Raw genomic sequence first — 18405 nt, 5'->3', positions numbered from 1 at the left:
CGGCTTCGAAAAGGTTCTGGACCACCATCTGGCATCTGAGGAAGGGGAAGGAGGGCACTGTCAACACTGTGTATAGTGGCGATGGTGTGCTGCTGACCTCAACTTGGGATATTGTGGATCGGTGGAAGGAATACTTTGAAGACCTCCGTAATACCACCATGCACCTTCCAGTGAGGAAGCAGGGCCTGTGGACCTGGGAACAGACTCACGTATCTCCGGGGCTGAAGTTGCCGAGGTAGTCAAAAAACTCCTCGGTGGCAAGGCCCCAGGGGTGGATGAGATCCGCCCAGAGTTCCTTAAGGCTCTGGATGTTGTAGGGCTGTCGTGGTTGACTCGACTCTGCAACATCGCGTGGACATCGGGGACGGTGCCGCTGGATTGGCAGACCGGAGTGGTAGTCCCTCTTTTTAAGAAGGGGGACCGGAGGGTGTGTTCCAACTATAGGGGGATCACACTCCTCAGCCTCCCTGGTAAGGTCTATTCAGGGGTACTGGAGAGGAGGGTCCGCCAGATAGTCGAACTTCGGATTCAGGAGGAGCAATGTGGTTTTCGTCCTGGGCATGGAACAGTGAACCAGCTCTACACCCTCAGCAGGGTCTTTGAGGGTGCATGGGAGTTTGCCCAACCAGTCGACATGTGTTTTGTGGACTTGGAGAAGGCGTTCGACCGTGTCCCTCGGGGGGTCCTATGGGTCCTTCAAGAGTATGGGGTGCCGGGCCCCCTGATACACACCGTCCACTCCCTGTACGATCGGTGTCAGAGTTTGGTCCACATTGCTGGCAGTAAGTCGAACTTGTTTCCGGTGAGGGTTGGTCTCCGCCATGGCTGCCCTTTGTCAGTGATTCTGTTCATAACTTTTATGGACAGAATTTCTAGGTGCAGTCATGGTGTTGAGGGGGTCCGGCTTGGTGACCTCAGGATCGCGTCTTTGCTCTTTGCAGATGATGTGGTCCTGTTGGCGTCATCGGCCCGTGACCTCCAATGATCACTGGATCGGTTTGTGAAGCGGCTGGGATGAAAATCAGCACCTCCAAATCCGAGGCCATGGTTTTCAAACGGAATAAGGTGGAGTGTCTTCTCGGGTCAAGGAGGAGATCCTGCCCCAAGTGGAGGCGTTCAAATACCTTGGGGTCTTGTTCATGAGTGAGGGAAGAATGGAGCAGGAGATCGACAGGTGGATTGGTGCGGTGTCCGCAGTAATGCGGACTCTGCAGCCAGCCAGTCAGTCAGTCAGTCAGTCAGTCAGTCAGTCAGTCAGTCAGTCAGTCAGTCAGTCAGTCAGCCTCAGTCAGTCAGTCAGTCAGTCAGCCAGTCAGTCAGTCAGTCATCAGTCAGTCAGTCATCAGTCCATCAGCCAGTCAGCCAGCAGCCAGCCAGTCAGTTAGCAGCAGCCAGTCACCAGCCAGTCAATCCGTCAGCTTGTCTTCTTCCTCTTGCTGAGTGCTGTCTGTCAGACCTCCAGTCAGTCAGTCAGTCAGTCAGTCAGCCAGCCAGCCAGCCAGCCACCCACCTGATTCAGCTGTCTGTCAGACCTCCAGTCAGACCTCCAGCCACCAGTCAGTCAGCCAGCCCCCACCTGATTCAGCTGTCTGTCAGACCTCCAGTCAGCCACTGGGTAAAGAAAGCTGCCTTTAATCTGCAGTCTAGAAGAATTCAGAGGGATTCAAATGTGCCAGGATGAAGAAAATCTCCCCTCTGAATGTGTTGTGCAGATGAAGCTGAAGGCAGCGATCTTCATCATGTGGAGGGGACAAATGATCATCCAGTTGATGAATCTGGAGAGGCCAGCGGTAAGTCAGAAGCCTCAGAGAGAAAAGTGTCTCTCAGCTCTATTTGCTGCTCGTCAGCAGGGGCAGTAGAAGAGGACCAAGTCCGACAGTTTCCAGGGGACGCACATTTACTTTCTTTTCTCTTTTCATCTGGAGAATGTCCATATATTTGACACAGACAGTCTTTAAATCAGATGATCTCCTGAGACAAAGACAAGAACACAACAGCATTATTAAAGGTTTAATCAGAAGCATTTAGAAGCACCTGACTGACGTGTGATACCCTTTTCTTCAGAACTCTGCCTGCCAGTATGTGGATGAAGGTTTTCTCTCCATGACAGCTGTCAAAGGTTGGACTTTACTTTTGTCTTTCAGTTTATTAAGTTCATCTGTTTTGTTCACTCTAACATGAATATTTGATGCTCTTCCAAACTTCATGTTATCCAGCAGCTGAGTTGTCATGACAACAGAGGACAACACAGCTGAAACAAGTCTTCTATCATCATCATCATCATCATCACCAGCAGCAGTTTTATGCCTTCTACCAGTGAATCTTTCAAGCTTTACTTCTGTTGTTGCCATGGTGATTTTGAAGCTGATGATTTGTTTGATTGACAGCTATAAATAAACAGTTGCATCATCTTCTGGTCTTCATTTGATCATATACTAGCAGATTCAAAAATAAAGAACAAATGCTGAATCCTGATGGTCAACGCATGGACCCAGGCTCATTTAGAGGACTCAGACAGGAGCTGAATGTGACCTGGCAAAAGGGTTAGCAAAAGTGGCTATTGTGTCCTTCAGTCCAGATGGGTGATGCAGTGAGTCAGTCTTTCAAATGAACCCAAGCCCATGTTTTGGTTGAGGGTTAGTTAATAAATTGGAGTGATATATTGTTGCCACGAGGAATATGATCATTAATATGGGCAGGAGGGTTAGGACGCAATACGTTAGCCAACGGAAGCTCCACTCTCCCAACTAAATGCTGGTTCACCTGTCTTTGTATTGATCCAGGAACCATAAGGAGATCATTGGATAAAGACCAATGAGAATTCAGGAAAGGAAGGTCAATGAATAACATTTGTCTCATTCTTGATTAACTGATTATAGTTATTACGCATAAGTGATTCAATTTTTCAATTCAATTCAATCTTTATTTATATGGCACTTTTCATACACTGGGTAGCACAAAGTGCCTCACAAAGGATAAAAACAACAAAGAGAAACAAGAGAATCAAGAAAAAGGACACACATACAGATACACACATACACGCATGCATACACAAAATCAAACAACACACAAACAAGCTGAGACATGGCTGGGCACCGAGACCTGAGGCGAAGGAGACGCCACCTTTGGAGGCCCACCAGGCCGAGGGAGGTCACGGTCCGTGACCACAGGTGGTACCGCCACAAAGACCACCCTGACCCGGACAGACCGGAGGCTCCACACCAAGGCACAGAGCCCCCTAACCACCCAGGCCAGAGCTGTCCACGGGACAGCACCCCTAGTGGTAGACCGGAAACATCTCCCAGCCTGGCAGGCCCCCATGAGGAACCCCATGAGGAAACACTGGAGCTAAAAACTGAAGGACTGAAACAGTAAATGGGATAAAAGGTGTAAAAGCTAAAAACTGAGAATAAGAACTGAGGGAGTAAAACAGTAAAGGTATCAAGTCAAATAAGGATAAGACATAAAAAGCATGAGAACATAAAAGAAATTAAAAATAATCAAAAAATCAATTAAAGGCCTGATTAAAAAGGTGTGTCTTGAGCCTCTTTTTAAAAATCTCAGCAGTCTCTGCGGCCCTGAGGTTCTCCGGCAGGCTGTTCCACAGTCGGGGACCATAATAACTGAAGGCCGCTTCCCCGTGCGTTTTAGAGCTTACATGTGGAATGGTTAAAAGGCCGGTGCCCGAGGACCTCAGAGTCCGCGAGGGTTGATAGAATAAAAGCAGGTCGGATAAATAAGTCGGGCCAAGACCATTAAGACATTTAAAAACTAATAAAAGAACCTTCAAATCGATCCTGAAACGCACGGGTAGCCATGCAGCGATTCTAAAACTGGTGTGATGTGCTCCCGCCCTCTGGTCCTCGTCAGCACCCGTGCAGCTGAGTTTTGTAATAATTGTAGGTTAGAGATGCTCTTTTTTGGAGGCCAGAGAGCAGGGCATTACAATAATCTAGACCACAAGAGATAAAAGCGTGCATCAGCACCTCCGTGCTGGCCTGAGAGAGAAACGGGCGGACTCTGGCTATATTCTTCAGGTGGTAAAAACCTACCTTTGTTATGTTTTTGATGTGTGGGATGAACTAAGCTCAGAGTCAAAGATCACACCCAGATTTCTTACACATTGATGGCTTAAAATCCTTTAATTTTGGTACAAGTTTCTCTCTCTGACCTTCAGGACCAATAACTAAGACCTCTGTTTGGTCCTGGTTGAGCTGTAGGAAGTTTTCTGCCATCCATGACTGGATATCTAGAATACAGTTAAAAAGGGCATCAACTGGCCCTGCGTCACCAGGAGCCACGGCGATGTACAGCTGCGTATCGTCAGCATAGCTGTGGAAGCTGATGCCGTGGCTCCTGATGACGTCCCCAAGAGGAAGCATGTAAAGATTAAAAAGGGTTGGACCTAAGATTGACCCTTGGGGAACGACCACAACCTCCTATCTTTAGTATTGCTGCGCCAACTGGTGGTCTTTTGGGTTGAGGATAACGGTGATCTATATGTACCTATATGTAGCTATAGCGTCATTGGCCTCCACTCCAGCCGCTCCTGGTAGTTCCTCAAAAACACTGAGTTTCTAGTGGATGCACAATCTGTGGAAGCCAACATAAAACTTCTGAAGAGCCAAAGTTCTTGCAAACAAATATAGTCCCCAATTAGCTTGTTTTGTTATCACACGACCCCGTCCCCATTATCTTAAGAGAATATAAAAGAATGAGTGGAGAGTGGGGCGTGTCGCTCTTGCTTTTGTGGGGTTTTTTGCAGTAAACTTAAAGGAGGCCTTTTCACTTTATGTTTGATTCCATTTAAGCTGATATTCCATTCTTGACATCTTTAAATTTACAGTATTCATGGGAGTTTTATTTGGTCATTTTGCTTCTTTTTATTTCCTATTTCCCACATTTATTCATAGTTTTTATTAGATTGCAATAAATCCTATAACATTGAACAGACTGACTAAAGTCAAATGACCTGCGGTTCCCCCGATAGCCGTCATTCTGATGGGTTTTTGCTGGCTGCAGCTGAAATATTCCAATGCTCCATGTCACAGAGACAGTAAATACTAAACCCTAAAGATTCTGAAGGCATGATGTAAAATAGTAACGTATAATACAGACATTTGAAGAGACAATTAAGAGAATGTTTCCATGCTTATAAGAGTGGCCGAGGAGCCATTTAGAACTTTATAAAGATGCATTGTGTGATACCAGGAACTAATTTAACTTCAAGGCGAAGCTGCTTCTGCTTTGTCGACCATCGACTGATCTCCTGAAAGTCCACCAGTGCTTTTTAAAAACTGAATTCTTCATCTATGGAGGGAGTAGACGGCAGATGTTTCCACAGATGCTCTTCACCAGTGGTCAGTGAGTGATGCAGCAGATGAGCGGGAGTTGACTGGCTACAACCAGCCATGTCTCAATGTCTCCAGCCCATAGTGTGGATTCTTTACAAGAGCAGACAGCTGCTTCAGCTGTGAATCCTGCAGCTGGTTCCGACTCAGGTCCAGTTCTCTGAGATGGGAGGGATTGGACCTCAGCGCCGAGGCCAGAGAGTCACAGCTGATCTCTGATAACCTGCAGCTCCTTAATCTAAATAAAGAAGGGAAACTTTTATAAGCTTATAAGTGAAACCAGTATTAATCTGAAAGGTTAATCAAAGGCATGATCTGTAAATATTAATTTAGTTACAGGTTAAAAAATGATAGTAATATGTAATTACCACAATTCCAACCTCTCAGGTTTGCACTGTTCCAAAGGAGAATATATATTGTTCTGGCCCTCACTCTTCCCAGGTTCTCCCACCTCTTTCCCTCCCATCTCATCATGGAGATCCATCTCACCTGTGGCTCATCTTTAAAGGCACAACCTGTCTTAGATGACTTCCTGTCTCCCTCACCATCTCCCTCCTCGTTGGCTGGTGTCTACCAGGCACCCTCACCTAGTTTTGTCTAATTTTGGTTACCATCTGTCGGCTTTTTCATTGTCCTTAAATCAATTTATCATGAATAAGTGGTCCCCGTGTGGCCCTCCCTCCTGAAGGAACTGGGCACAACACACACACTCAGAAAGTGTGAGGACCCTCGGATGGAATAATGGACATTTTTGAGAATGGTGTTTACCTCAGAGTTTCCAGTCGGCAGTTTGGAAAGTGGAGAAAACCACAGAGCAGCTTCACTCCTGAATCCTGCAGCTGGTTCTTACTCAGGTCCAGTTCTCTAAGATGGGAGGGATTGGACCTCAGCGCCGAGGCCAGAGAGTCACAGCTGATCTCTGATAAACTGCACTCAATCAATCTGAAAAATGCAGGATGAGGTTATACGGTGCAGGTCTGCATGTTATCTGCCTCAGTACTAAACCTACGTTAGTTCTTAGTTGGGTCAGACCTGAATTCACGATATTCCAAGGAATCTTTTTAATGTGGTGCATCACAGCAGTGTTGAGAACAGCCTCACTTCACCATCTTAGCAGCTGGTATATAGGTAGAAAAATGAAGACTGACCTGAGCCTCTCCAGTTTACAGTTTGGACTCTCCAGTCCAGAACAGAGCCGCTTCACTCCTGAATCCTGCAACGTGTTGTAGCTCAGGTCCAGAACCCTCAGATGGGAGAGGTTGGACTTCAGAGCTGAGGCCACAGAATCACAGCTGATCTTTGATAAGCTGCAGCCACTTAGGCTAAAATAACAATTATTTTGAGAGAAGACAAATAAAAATCAACATGTACCAGAGCAAAACACAGCTTACAAGCAACAAACCTCTGGTCCTGCACCGGCTTATCTGCCGTATGTTCCTATTTTGGGTTCTTTCAGGGCGGTTGGACAAGATCTACAGCGTATGTAAAGTGTGTGTGGGTAAAAATACCTTCCAAGTTTGTGAGACCACATTTCTCAATAGCACTCAACTCTTGTCAGGAGTTGGGACAAAGCGACCCACTCCTGATAGCTTGTGGGCGATGCTGCAGCGACCCTGCAATCCCTACACTCTCTGGTGAAACCAAATCAAAGGTTTTAGACACTGCTGGATGCTGGAAGGGTGGCTATAGTCTGGACGCATCGTTCCCCTGACTGCACATTTCTCCAACAATGATTGGCAGCTGGTGTCACTTGTTCTCCAGATGAGAGAAGGAAAGAGAGCCCCCCCACAGTGTGTTTGATTGCCCCACTGCAAGCTCAATGCTGCCAGAAAACATTGCAGGAGCATCAATTCCCCTCAGGGCATCAACAAGGACCTCAGGAAAAGGTGCAGCTGCCACCTACTAGAGACAAGCACACTGAGCTGAGATTCAAAGCCCTCTCCTCCCAAGAGAAGAGCTTGTTTGTTGGAGGCTCTTCTGGGCGATACCTGGTGCCACAGCTCCAGCTCAGCCCGTCTCTGGAGCTGAGGTGGAGCTTAGCAAGTTTCATGGTTCTCCACCACTTCCTCTCGCTGAGGACCTTCTCAGCTGGTGGTTTCTGCTCCACCTTCCAAGTTGAGCAGGTGATACTTCTGCATTCCTGCCACCAGTGTCTCTGCAGAAAGAGTCTTCTCTACTGTTTTATATTAGATTGTAGAAAATTAGGATTTTTGGTTGATGTCTTAGATGTTGTTGACTAAGAGCAGGTTTTTCTTTAATAACATAGAAAGATTCGATGAGAAGAGCAAATGTATTATTTTATGAGCTACTTCCACTACTATTATATACACATACTTCCATATTGTCTTAGATTGCAAGCTGCATTTATTGCATCGTTCATAGAAAGTCATATTTGTGAGGAGAAAAACTCCAATAAGGTCATTTTCTTTAATGACCATTACAAAAGAAGGAGGCGATGAACAAACAGATTTATCTAAAAATGTGTGAAAACTGATGGATGGAAACCTTTTTAAAATGGTTGCATTGTGTAGAATCGGTGTAGAATCAACTTGTTGACTTCTGATTTGGACTCCAATGGAAGTGAGGTGCAACAATTGTGGATGCTGAAAGCTTCAGATCTTCATGAAGGTTTCTGTAGTTGGACTGACCTGCTGCCCCTTTAAGAGGGAGGCAGGTTTGGGCTTCTGGCTGGAATGAAGCCACCTAAGATGAGAATGACTGCAGGCTTTCGGTACCAAGGTTTAACAGGGCGCTCACTTCACACTTGGGCTTTCCTCTTTTTTGGGATGGCTTTTCTCAGTAGAGAAGGGGCGTGGCACACTGCAGCAGCTTTCTTTTTGGGTTTTCTAGTTTTCCTTCTGATCTTTAAAAGACAGGAAGAACCATTCGTCTCCAGTCTGCAGTTTGGATGCATCATTGCAGAAGACAGTAACTTTACTCCGGCATCTGTCAGGTTTTTGTTCCAGCTTAAGCTCAGCTCCCGTAGATGAGAAGGGTTTGACGTCATTGCTGAGGCCACAACTTCCAATGACTCTTTGAAAGAAAACTACCAGCCAGTCTGTTGTGTATGAAACAAAAATAGTGAGTCAAACTTTGGGATTTCTAATCAACTTATCTGAGAATCTACCTCAACACAAATGTAGCTCCTTTCCTGGAAAAGCTAAATTCAACACCGTAGAGCAACAGTTTGAACGACCATCAGATCTGAAATGCAACTGAATTATTCTCAACATTTGTCTTATTTTAGAACAGCTCATAATTACTCAATATTTAAAATGATTATAGCAAATGGTTTAAAGAAACGTGCATCTTTTTATCTGTCCATCGGCTCTTTGGATATTTTGCATTTCATCCAATTTGTACGATGGTGCGTCAAGTCTTAATTCAGCGATCCGATCGATGACATCAGAGTCTCTGGTTGCATCGATTGCCCTCAGCTTCTGTTATATCTGCCTGTTTCCCTTCAAATCATTTTCACTGCACCTTTTGTTGCTAGTGATGAAGTTGCCACCTAACGGGTGTGGAAAGGCTCAAACAACTTTGTGGGTCACATAAAGGCTCCAAACGGAACCGCCACAAAGACCTAAAACACCCATTTAAACCAACGAGGCCGGCTGTTTTTACGTTGAACAAATGAAGCAAAATAGTCACGTGTCATTAGTTAAAATGTGTTTTTCTGTTGTTTGAATACGATGTATACAAACAAACAAAAGTTATTTAATGACATGACAGTCATTTCATGATAGTCAGTTAACTTGTGGCTCCTATTATTCCTGCCTTATGTTGGTTTGTCTGGATTGACCTTTGAACTTATATCCAGTCAGTGTTGAACATTTCTGGATGAATTGTTGTTGTTTTTAATTATGGACGCTGCAATTAGAGGTAAGATCGGGCCTAAAAAATCCAGCCCGACCCGACCCAGGCCCGCGGGCATTAAAGCCCGACCCAGCCCAAGCCCGACCAATTTACTTGATTTGCAGCCCGAGCCCGAAGCAAACCCGAAATTTAAATTTATCCCATAGTATTTTGGGCAGAAAAAACGCAAGATCTTTTAAGGTTAAAATAATCTACATATTTTTATGATCATGATAAATGAATGGAACACAGAATAAGAGGCCAGACAAAGAGAGTGAAAGAGAAATCTTGATGCGCACTCGCTTAATTACGCGATTACCTTACAGCGCCTTCTCTGTTTTATCCAAATTATTTATTTATAATAAGTATTCCTTAGTTTAGTATCCACACATCGTTTTAGTGTATATTTTTATAAACAAATATTTATTAAAAAAAAGTCAGCGAGAGAGAAACCCGGCCCGACCCGACCCGAACGTAATGATTGACATTTTACGCATTTTAAGCCCGACCCGACCCGAATTTCGGGTCGGGTCGGGCTCGGACTCGGGCTCGGTCTTAAGATCTTACCTCTAGCTGCAATGGAGATAAAGAATTGAAGGAATGACCACTGGAGGGGGTATTGCTACCTGACATGATCCACTCGCTTGATTTAAATGCCGATGTCCGGCCCTAAAAATCTTTACTTACACGGCCTTCCTGCAGTTCCTCACAGCTGGAATCAGGCGACATCGTCCCTCATCTGAGGTGTTGTACTGCTGCAGGTTCAGCTCATCCAGAACCTCCTCTGACATCTGCAGCAGGTAGGCCAGAGCTGAACAGTGGATCTCTGACAGTCTCCTCTGTGATTTCTTCTCTGACTTCAGGAACTCTTGGATCTCCTGATGGACTGACTGATCCTTCATCTCCATCAGACAGTGGAAGATGTTGATGCTTCTGTCTGGGGAGATTCCATCACTGTTCTCCTCCTTCAGGTTGTTGAGGACCTTCTGGATGGTTTCTGGGTGGCTGTTCCTCTGATCCAACAGTCCACCCAAGATCCTCTGATTGGACTCCAGAGAGAGACCATGAAGGAAGCGAACAAACAAGTCCAGGTGGCCATTTTCACTTTTGAGAGATTTCCTTAGTGCTCTCCTGAGGAAGTCATCAAGAGATTTCATTAGTGCTCTCCTGAGGAAGTCATCAAGAGATGTGATTGGTTTAGAATATTTTAGGAACTTATTTATAACTGCTGCGTCTTTACTGGTGTAACAGTGGAACATGTAGACGGCAGCCAGAAACTCCTGAACGCTCAGATGAACAAAGCAGTAGACTGATTTCTGGAAGATCACACTCTCTCTCTTGAAGATCTCTGTACAAACTCCTGAGTACACCGACACCTCGGAGACGTCCAGTCCACATTGCTCCAGGTCTTCTGAGTAGAACATGATGTTTCCTTTCTCCAGATGTTCAAACGCCAGCCGACCCAACTTCAGAAGGAGTTCTTTATCAGCCTCAGTCAGTTCCTCTGGTCTCTGCTTTCCTCCATACTTCTGCTTCTTCCTCTTTATCTGAACCCTCAGGAAGTGTGAGTAGAGGTCAGTCAGGGTTTTGGGCAGTGCTCCTCTCTGGTCTCTGGTCATCATGTCCTCCAGAACTATAGCAGTGATCCAGCAGAAAACTGGGATCAGACACATGATGTGGAGGCTCCTGGAGGCCTTGATGTGTGAGATGATTCTCTTGGACAGATCTTCATCACTGAACCTCCTCCTGAAGTACTCCTCCTTCTGGGAGTCAGTGAAGCCTCGTACTTCTGTGATCCTGTCAACACACGAGGGAGGAATCTGATGGGCTGCTGCAGGTCTGGAGGTGATCCAGATGAGAGCTGAGGGAAGCAGGTTCCCCTGGATGAGGTTCACCAGGAGCACGCCAACGGACGATACTTGTGTGACATCAGAGATGAGCTGATGGTTGTTGAAACCCAGTGAAAATCTGCTTTCATCCAGGCCATCAAAGATGAACAGAAGTTTCCAGACAGTCAGATCTTCTGCTCTGATCTTCTGTAATGTTGGATGGAAAACATGAAGCAGTGAGAGAAGACTGTGCTGCTCATCTCTGATCAAGTTCAGCTCCCTGCATGAGAGCGGAAGCACCAGACTGATGTCTTGGTTCTCCAAACCTTCTGCCCAGTCCAGACTGAACTTCTGCACTGAGAAGGTTTTTCCAACGCCGGCGACACCGTTGGTCAGAACCACTCTGATGTGTCTCTGTTGCTCAGATAAGACTTTGAAGATGTCCTGGCACTTGATTGGAGTGTCCTGGATGTTCTTCTTGGAGGTTCTCTCAAGCTGTCTCACCTCATGTTGTGTGTCCACCTCCTCACTTTGTCCCTCAGTGATGTAGAGCTCAGTGTAGATCTTGTTCAGCAGGGTTCCACTTCCTGCTTCATGAGTTCCTTCAGTCACATGTTCACATCTTCTCTTCAGACTCATCTTATGACCTTCTATCACCTCCTGCAGATCACTTCCTGAACATAAGTAAACCAATGATTTCCATCTATAATAAATCATCAACACAACTACAAATTCATGACATCACAAATTAAATCTCATATTGAACAGTTTTTACTTTGTTTGGGCTTCATTTCAGCATCTCCAGATCTGCTTCCAGATTGTGAACAAGAGGACTCTCCTGGTGGAGCTGACTGGTCCCAGTTTGATAGGATGTGCTCCCCCCTCTCACTATGAAACCATCTCTATTAGTCCTTTGATTTATAGGATGAAAGAACCTGATCAAGACTCAATATTGTTCCAGCATTTATGTCTGAATTCATCTTTCAGTTTAAACCTGATTCTTGTTTCTAATCAACAATATTCACATTAAGTCTGTAACTATATGACTGTCTGAGGTTTAAGTGTAAACATCTCCAATAATAAACTCACAACCTGCTGCTGTTAATGTGACTAACAGCTGCCACACAAACACATCATCACGCTTTAGTTTTCTTACATTTCCTCTGAACTTCTGAAGTTTATTTGTCCACCTTTGGACCGGTCACTCTTCAGGGACACACAGCTGGGCACTGTGGACTCTGCTCTGTCCTCGTCCATCCTGAGGAAACATCAGAAATAGTGATGAGACTGTGATGAAGGTAAATAATCTGTAGAGGTTGTAGTTAAATAATCCCAATTTACTGCATTTTTATCAAACAGGAACATTTCTAATCCATTCTGGATAACAACTGAATCAATAAATCAATGATGTATCTGTATCATTTTCATGTTTTCAGAGTTTAAACTGCTTTTTTTAACTGTTCCCTGCAGTGAGAAAAGAACTGGCACCTTTTCCAGCCCCTCATCCTGCAGCACTGAATGTGCTCTAAAGTTCTTTCCAGAGCAAACGTCTCTGCACTTGCAGCAACATGTTGTAGTCATGGATCCGTGAGGAGAACCGGATACAGGAAACGCCCCCACTTTGATCCCAAAACCCAACTGGTGGCCAACGGTGGTCCGGCAACGACGGGGACGCTGGTCCATCGGCCCGACAACACTGGTTTTCCACAGGCCAACATGGTGAAAGGACTGTCTTCAGCTCAGCCACTAAATTATCTGGTGCTACATGAACATACTAGTCAGGACTTTTTAACTTCCCTCCTTTGTTCCCCTCTTCAATTATTTCTATGATCCAAGTCCTCAAAGATCACTGCTCTATTTAAAATAGATGAAAGAAATGACACCCACTCCTGCATTTCTTTCACAGTGGTTCCACAACATAGAACAATAAACCACTGTGAGAAAACGTGCAACATGAACCCAAAATCCTGTTGGTGTCCTGTGATCCTGTGTTGATTTATTTAATTATTTTTAATTATTTAATTATAAGTTTATTGTCTTAAATAATACCAAAATATCCAGCTGTAACCTGGACTGTTGAACAACTCTAATAACTTTATGAGCTTTTCACCTGTCACAAAAATGTCGCTCTTCCTGCTTCGTCTGAAGAGAATAGTTTCACTTTCACTTTTAAAACCTAATCAACAGCTTTATGGCGTATATATTACTACCATTAAAGCATTCTGGGAGGGTTTAAAGTTCTTTTAGGATCAGTAGCAAAGAGCAGAAAAATAAACTAAACTTCACTTAGAAAGACTATTCAACTATAACTAAAGCCAGACTATAAGAAAGTTAAATAAGACCTTTTGTGCTAAAATTAAATATGAAGTCTAGTTGATTCAAATCTTGATTTTATCTCCAAACACAACTGTCAATTCTTTTCAATAATGCTCTTCGTTTCCACTCACCTTGTCGGTCTTCAGTCTTCCTGCTTAGTCTGAAAGGAATACTTTTAAAAACTGGTTTGTTGGGTTCCCAGTTTCTGGGACCGTTATTGCTGGTGTCTACCTGCAGGGGGCGTGGAGGAGCCGCTCATCAGCCACAGCTGGCCCCGCAGACACACGCACCTGCGGTCTCTCTTCAATCTCCCGTTAGATTTAAGGACAGAACTCCCGTCTGCCAGCGGCGGAGGGTTTTCATCGCCAAACCCTGACTTCTGTGGCTTGACTATTTTTGAGAGTTTTCCTCGCGGACTTGTTTTGGACTCTCTCGAGGTCTCTCCGCCTCTCTGTGAACGCGGACCGAACTGTTCTTGTTCACTTTAAAATAAAGACGCTTTTCGGACACCATTCTCCGCCATTTTCAACCTGGTTAAATAATTAAGATTTATGTTGCTTGACAGATTTGAAAGACTTGTAAAAGCAGCATATTTCTGCAGCCCTGGAGTCCAGGAGGAGCAGCAGAGGTCAGAATGTGTCGGAGCGCGTTTCACTAGTATCTGCAGTTCCACGCGTGTCCATCGGGTGGCGGTAAAGCACCACATGATATTTCTCTATTTTGGAACTTCTTCAGCTGCGTTGAGCTTTAAATCTTCACCTGTCGCTCCCTTTAAGCTCTAAACTTTGCGGTTCTGTGTGTAGTTTGTTGGTTTAAATATTTTTGATGAATTCTGATGACGACTGAAACTGTCAATGACCAATAGAAAGTTCGTCCATTGTTCTACTGCGTCACACGTTTTCATTATTTTTTGTCATTTTTGGGTCTAAACTGGGCCAGTTCTGTGAGCTGTTTTGCTTTTTCTGTGCACCAGATGTTCCAGGCAGGTTCCATCATCGGACACAGACGGAGACAGGTCACGTGACAACAGTCAGCCTTTAGTTCTTTATTACAGGAGGATCTGGTTTATATACAGACACGAATCTGCAAAATACTAAAAAGTATATGAACCCAAAGTACTAAAAAGTCTACGTCCACGCACACGCGTGTATTAAGTGTTTATACACACGTGTGCCCGTACGTGCACACTGTATATTCATCTTATCACTCCCGTCAGAGAAGCACGGACCACAGTTCTTTTTATTGGCACGACATCGCCGTAAACGCCATCACCACCGTCGAACTGTTTAGCACAACACACAATTAAACAGGTTTCACATATACAACACGTACAAACGCAACATAAGAAAAACAGATTACCTCGCTGGCTGCACCCCTGAGGGAATGAGTCCACCATGAGCAAAGAAAAACGTCTTAAAAAGAATGTCTTCTGCAACTTCCTCTTCTTGCAGTATTACCTCAAATAAAAGTTCGTGGAGTGGAGTACCACATTAAAGGTCCGTCACTAAACAAAGAACAGAAACCACTTCCGCCTGTATGATGTGTTAAATAAAGGAATTAAATATTCATAAAAATAAACAATGTTAAATAAAATATTCTACAGACATAAAATGACAACATAAATGATATTTATGGCAGTTAAACTCCCACCAAATCACAGTTATTGTGATTTCAATACACACTTTACACCTTTGCTACAACCTTACGTTTTAACGTAACATTTAACGTAACAAGTGAACTATGACACTTATTCTGCTTCAACCAATACAACAATCTTTTGCACAGGCCGATCAAGATACACTGACTTAGTAGTACGCTTCCCTTGTTTGTCTAAGGTTGAGTCACTGACGAACAGTTTCACTTTTCTAACCTTTCCATCTGCACTGGGATACACTTCTGTCACTCTTGCCAGTTTCCACTGATTTCTTGGAGAACTGTCCTCACAAATGATAACTATGTCATCAACCTTTGTATCTCTCTTATCTGTTTGCCAGATTTGTCTCTGCTGAAGATTAAGGAGATATTCTTTCCTCCACCTAACCCAAAACTCATTTGACAGAAACTGCACCTGTCGCCACCTCTTACGCAAATACAGATCCTGCTTCACAAATTGACCAGGAGGGGGATACACTATGCTAGACTTCATCATGAGAATGTGGTTGGGAGTCAAAGGTTCGACACTTGTGGGCTCATTTAAGTGTTCAATTGTTAGAGGTCTGCTGTTTATAACAGCCATCACCTCATACAGAAATGTGCGAAGTGAAGCAGTGTCAAGTCTTTTAGCAGATTCATCCAGGATTGCAGTGAGAACACTTCTGATTGTCTTTATTTGTCTTTCCCATACACCTCCCATATGGCTTGATGATGGGGTGTTCATTAGGAACTCACATCCATATCCCTTCATTTGTTCATGGTTCAGATCTTTCATTGCATTCATGAACCAACTCTTTTTCGCCCCTACAAAGTTTGTGCCTTGATCACATCTCAGCTGTCTCACATTCCCACGGATTGCAATGAATGTGCGCAGCGCATTGATGAAAGCATCTGTGGTAAGATCATCCAACATTTCTATATGTACGGCTCTTGAACACATACATGTAAAAAGGAGACCATATTTCTTGAGTTCTTTTCTTGCTTCCTTCATGTAGAATGGTCCAAAGCAATCTAGGCCACAATATGTAAATGGAGGAGTACTTTCCATCCTGTCTTCTGGCAAATCTGCCATCTTTGGATCTTGTGTGTTTCTTCTGTACTTTCTGCACATCATACATTTGTGGATGTGTGAGGCAACTGCACTACTGCAGCCTATGATCCATATTCCACTCGATCTTAGTTCATTTACAGTTATGCCTCTTCCTTGATGATGCACCTTTTGGTGGTAATGCTTGATAAGTAAAGAAGATACATGGCTTGTCTTAGGCAAAATGACAGGATGCTTGACATGTGGGTGAAGACTAGACCTTGTCAAACGTCCTCCTACCCTGAGCACACCATGCTCATCCAAGAATGGACTTCCATCAGTGGCTCTCCCAAAGCCATATCCAGGTTTTTCACGCTTTCTGCACACTCTTCCTTGCATCGACTCAACACTGTTCACTGGAGCATGAACTCCTCACGTACTGCACAACGCTTCACACTACTGAAGAGCTATTTCGACTAACACTGACACTGACCTCATGACACTGCAAGCTTCAGCTTCTTCGACAAGCTGGATAGCCTCTGAGTCAGACATCACACTAACAAGCCCATCATCCACATAAAAATTCTGCTGAACAAATTTCACAGTGTCTTGACTAACCTGGTCTTGACCTTCAAGAGCTATGTGTTTCAGACCAAAATTGGCACACCCAGGTGAAGAGGCTGCCCCAAAGAGATGAACTCTCATCCGAAAAACTGATGGTGGAGACTCAAGATCACCATTCTCCCACCATAAGAACCTCAAGTAGTCTTGGTCCTCAGGTCTCACATGGAACTGATGAAACATTCGTTCCACATCGCAAATAACAGCAACAGGGCCCTTACGGAATCTGCAAAGGACACCCACCAGGCTGTTTGTTAGATCTGGTCCAGTAAGGTGATCATTCAATGATGTGTCCTGGAACCTTGCTGAGCAATCGAAAACTACACGAATTTTCCCAGGCTTTTGAGGGTGGTATACCCCATGGTGGGGAATATACCAGGCTGGATGATTGTTGAGTTCTTCTTCTGGGACCTTTTCTGCATCACCACATGTGATGATGTCTTGCATGAAGTTAATGTAATCCATGCAGTATTGTTTGTCTCTCTTGAGCTTTCGTTCTAGACCAGGCATGGGCAAACTACGGCCCGGGGGCCACACCCGGCCCGTTAAACGTTTTAATCCGGCCCGCCAAACTTGAAAAATTAAATGAATAAACCTTGTTAATGTTATATTTTCACTGCAATTCTGGTGTTTTCCCACTAGATGGCGCACTGTACACTACTCGATCTGTACCCGGAAACACGATTTGTACTGCGCATGTGTGAACTTACGTCACTCCCTCTCCCCGTATTTCAAGCTCTCAGTGCATTTTACGGTATTCTGTCATTACGATCGCTGTATAAAACTTTATACAAACAATTGATACATTACATAAACACTGTTTTCTACTTCACGTTTGCACTTTATCCTCTGACCCATCAGCCCTTCTATAAAGATGAGCGGACCTAAGAAACGGAAAGTGGACACAGAATGTCGAGTGTTCAATAAGGAGTGGACAACTAAATATTTTTTCACTGAACACCGATCATCTGCTGTTTGCCTCATATGCCAAGAAACTGTGGCGGTTTTTAAAGAGTATAATATTAGCCGACACTTTGCCACAAAGCATGCTAACTATGCTAGCAAGCTGTCAACAAAAGAACGGGAAGCTGCTGCTCAGAAGTTGGCAGCTAATTTAAAGGCTCAACAAAGTTTTTTCACCGTCAAACTGCCATTCAAGAGTCAAGTACCAAGGCCAGTTTTATGCTTTCATTCAGACTAGCGAAGGTCAGCAAAGCTCTGTCTGAGGGCGAGTTTTTAAAAGAATGCATGGTGGAGACAGCAGGTATTTTGTGCCCGGAGAGCAAAGACAAATTTGAGAAAATCAGCTTATCACGGCGGACAGTGACTCGCCGCGTGGAACTAATAGATGAAGATATCAGCAGCAGCTTAAATAAAAAGACGGAGTCATTCACGTTGTATTCTTTAGCACTGGATGAAAGCAACGATGTCAAAGACACTGCTCAGCTTCTCATTTTTATCCGAGGTATCAACGACACTTTTGAAATAACGGAGGAGTTTTTAACAATGGAGTCTCTGAAAGGACAAACACGGGGAGAGGACTTGTTTGACCAGGTGTCTGCTGTCATCGAAAATGCGAAGCTTCCTTGGAGTAAGCTTGTCAACGTCACCACAGATGGATCTCCAAATTTAACAGGGAAAAATGTTGGCCTGCTGAGGAGAATCCAGAATAAAGTGAAAGATGAAAACCCTGACCAGGATGTCATTTTCCTCCACTGCATCATCCACCAGGAATCTCTATGTAAATCGGTAT

The 18405-nt window shown here is 44.3% G+C and overlaps 1 protein-coding gene and 1 long non-coding RNA gene across 7 annotated transcripts in view; one reads left to right on the top strand and one right to left on the bottom strand.

Moving 5' to 3' along the window:
- LOC130523564 (NACHT, LRR and PYD domains-containing protein 12-like) overlaps nucleotides 1-18405 on the bottom strand; it is a 99758-nt gene that overhangs the window by 38589 nt on the left and 42764 nt on the right. The window contains exons 7-8 of one of the 6 annotated variants that reach the window (XM_057028907.1): nucleotides 6120-6293; nucleotides 4859-5589 (exon numbers count right to left, since the gene is read on the bottom strand). The exons of 4 other annotated variants lie outside the window; for them this stretch is intronic. In XM_057028907.1, the coding sequence (XP_056884887.1) occupies nucleotides 5400-5589; nucleotides 6120-6293 (364 nt within the window). In that variant the 3' untranslated portion in view covers nucleotides 4859-5399. Of the gene's footprint in view, nucleotides 1-4858; nucleotides 5590-6119; nucleotides 6294-18405 lie in introns of those variants that run through there. One more of the 6 variants, XM_057028906.1, reaches the window with a different exon arrangement.
- LOC130523633 (uncharacterized) lies at nucleotides 1582-2589 on the top strand. The gene is made up of 3 exons (XR_008949953.1): nucleotides 1582-1790; nucleotides 2065-2119; nucleotides 2217-2589. It is a non-coding gene; the product is annotated as an uncharacterized LOC130523633 (long non-coding RNA).

This window comes from Takifugu flavidus, chromosome 4 (genome assembly GCF_003711565.1).
Source record: "Takifugu flavidus isolate HTHZ2018 chromosome 4, ASM371156v2, whole genome shotgun sequence".
Lineage (NCBI taxonomy): Eukaryota > Metazoa > Chordata > Actinopteri > Tetraodontiformes > Tetraodontidae > Takifugu > Takifugu flavidus.
Note: the sequence above shows the minus strand (reverse complement) of the source record. Positions and strands in the feature narration are given on the sequence as shown.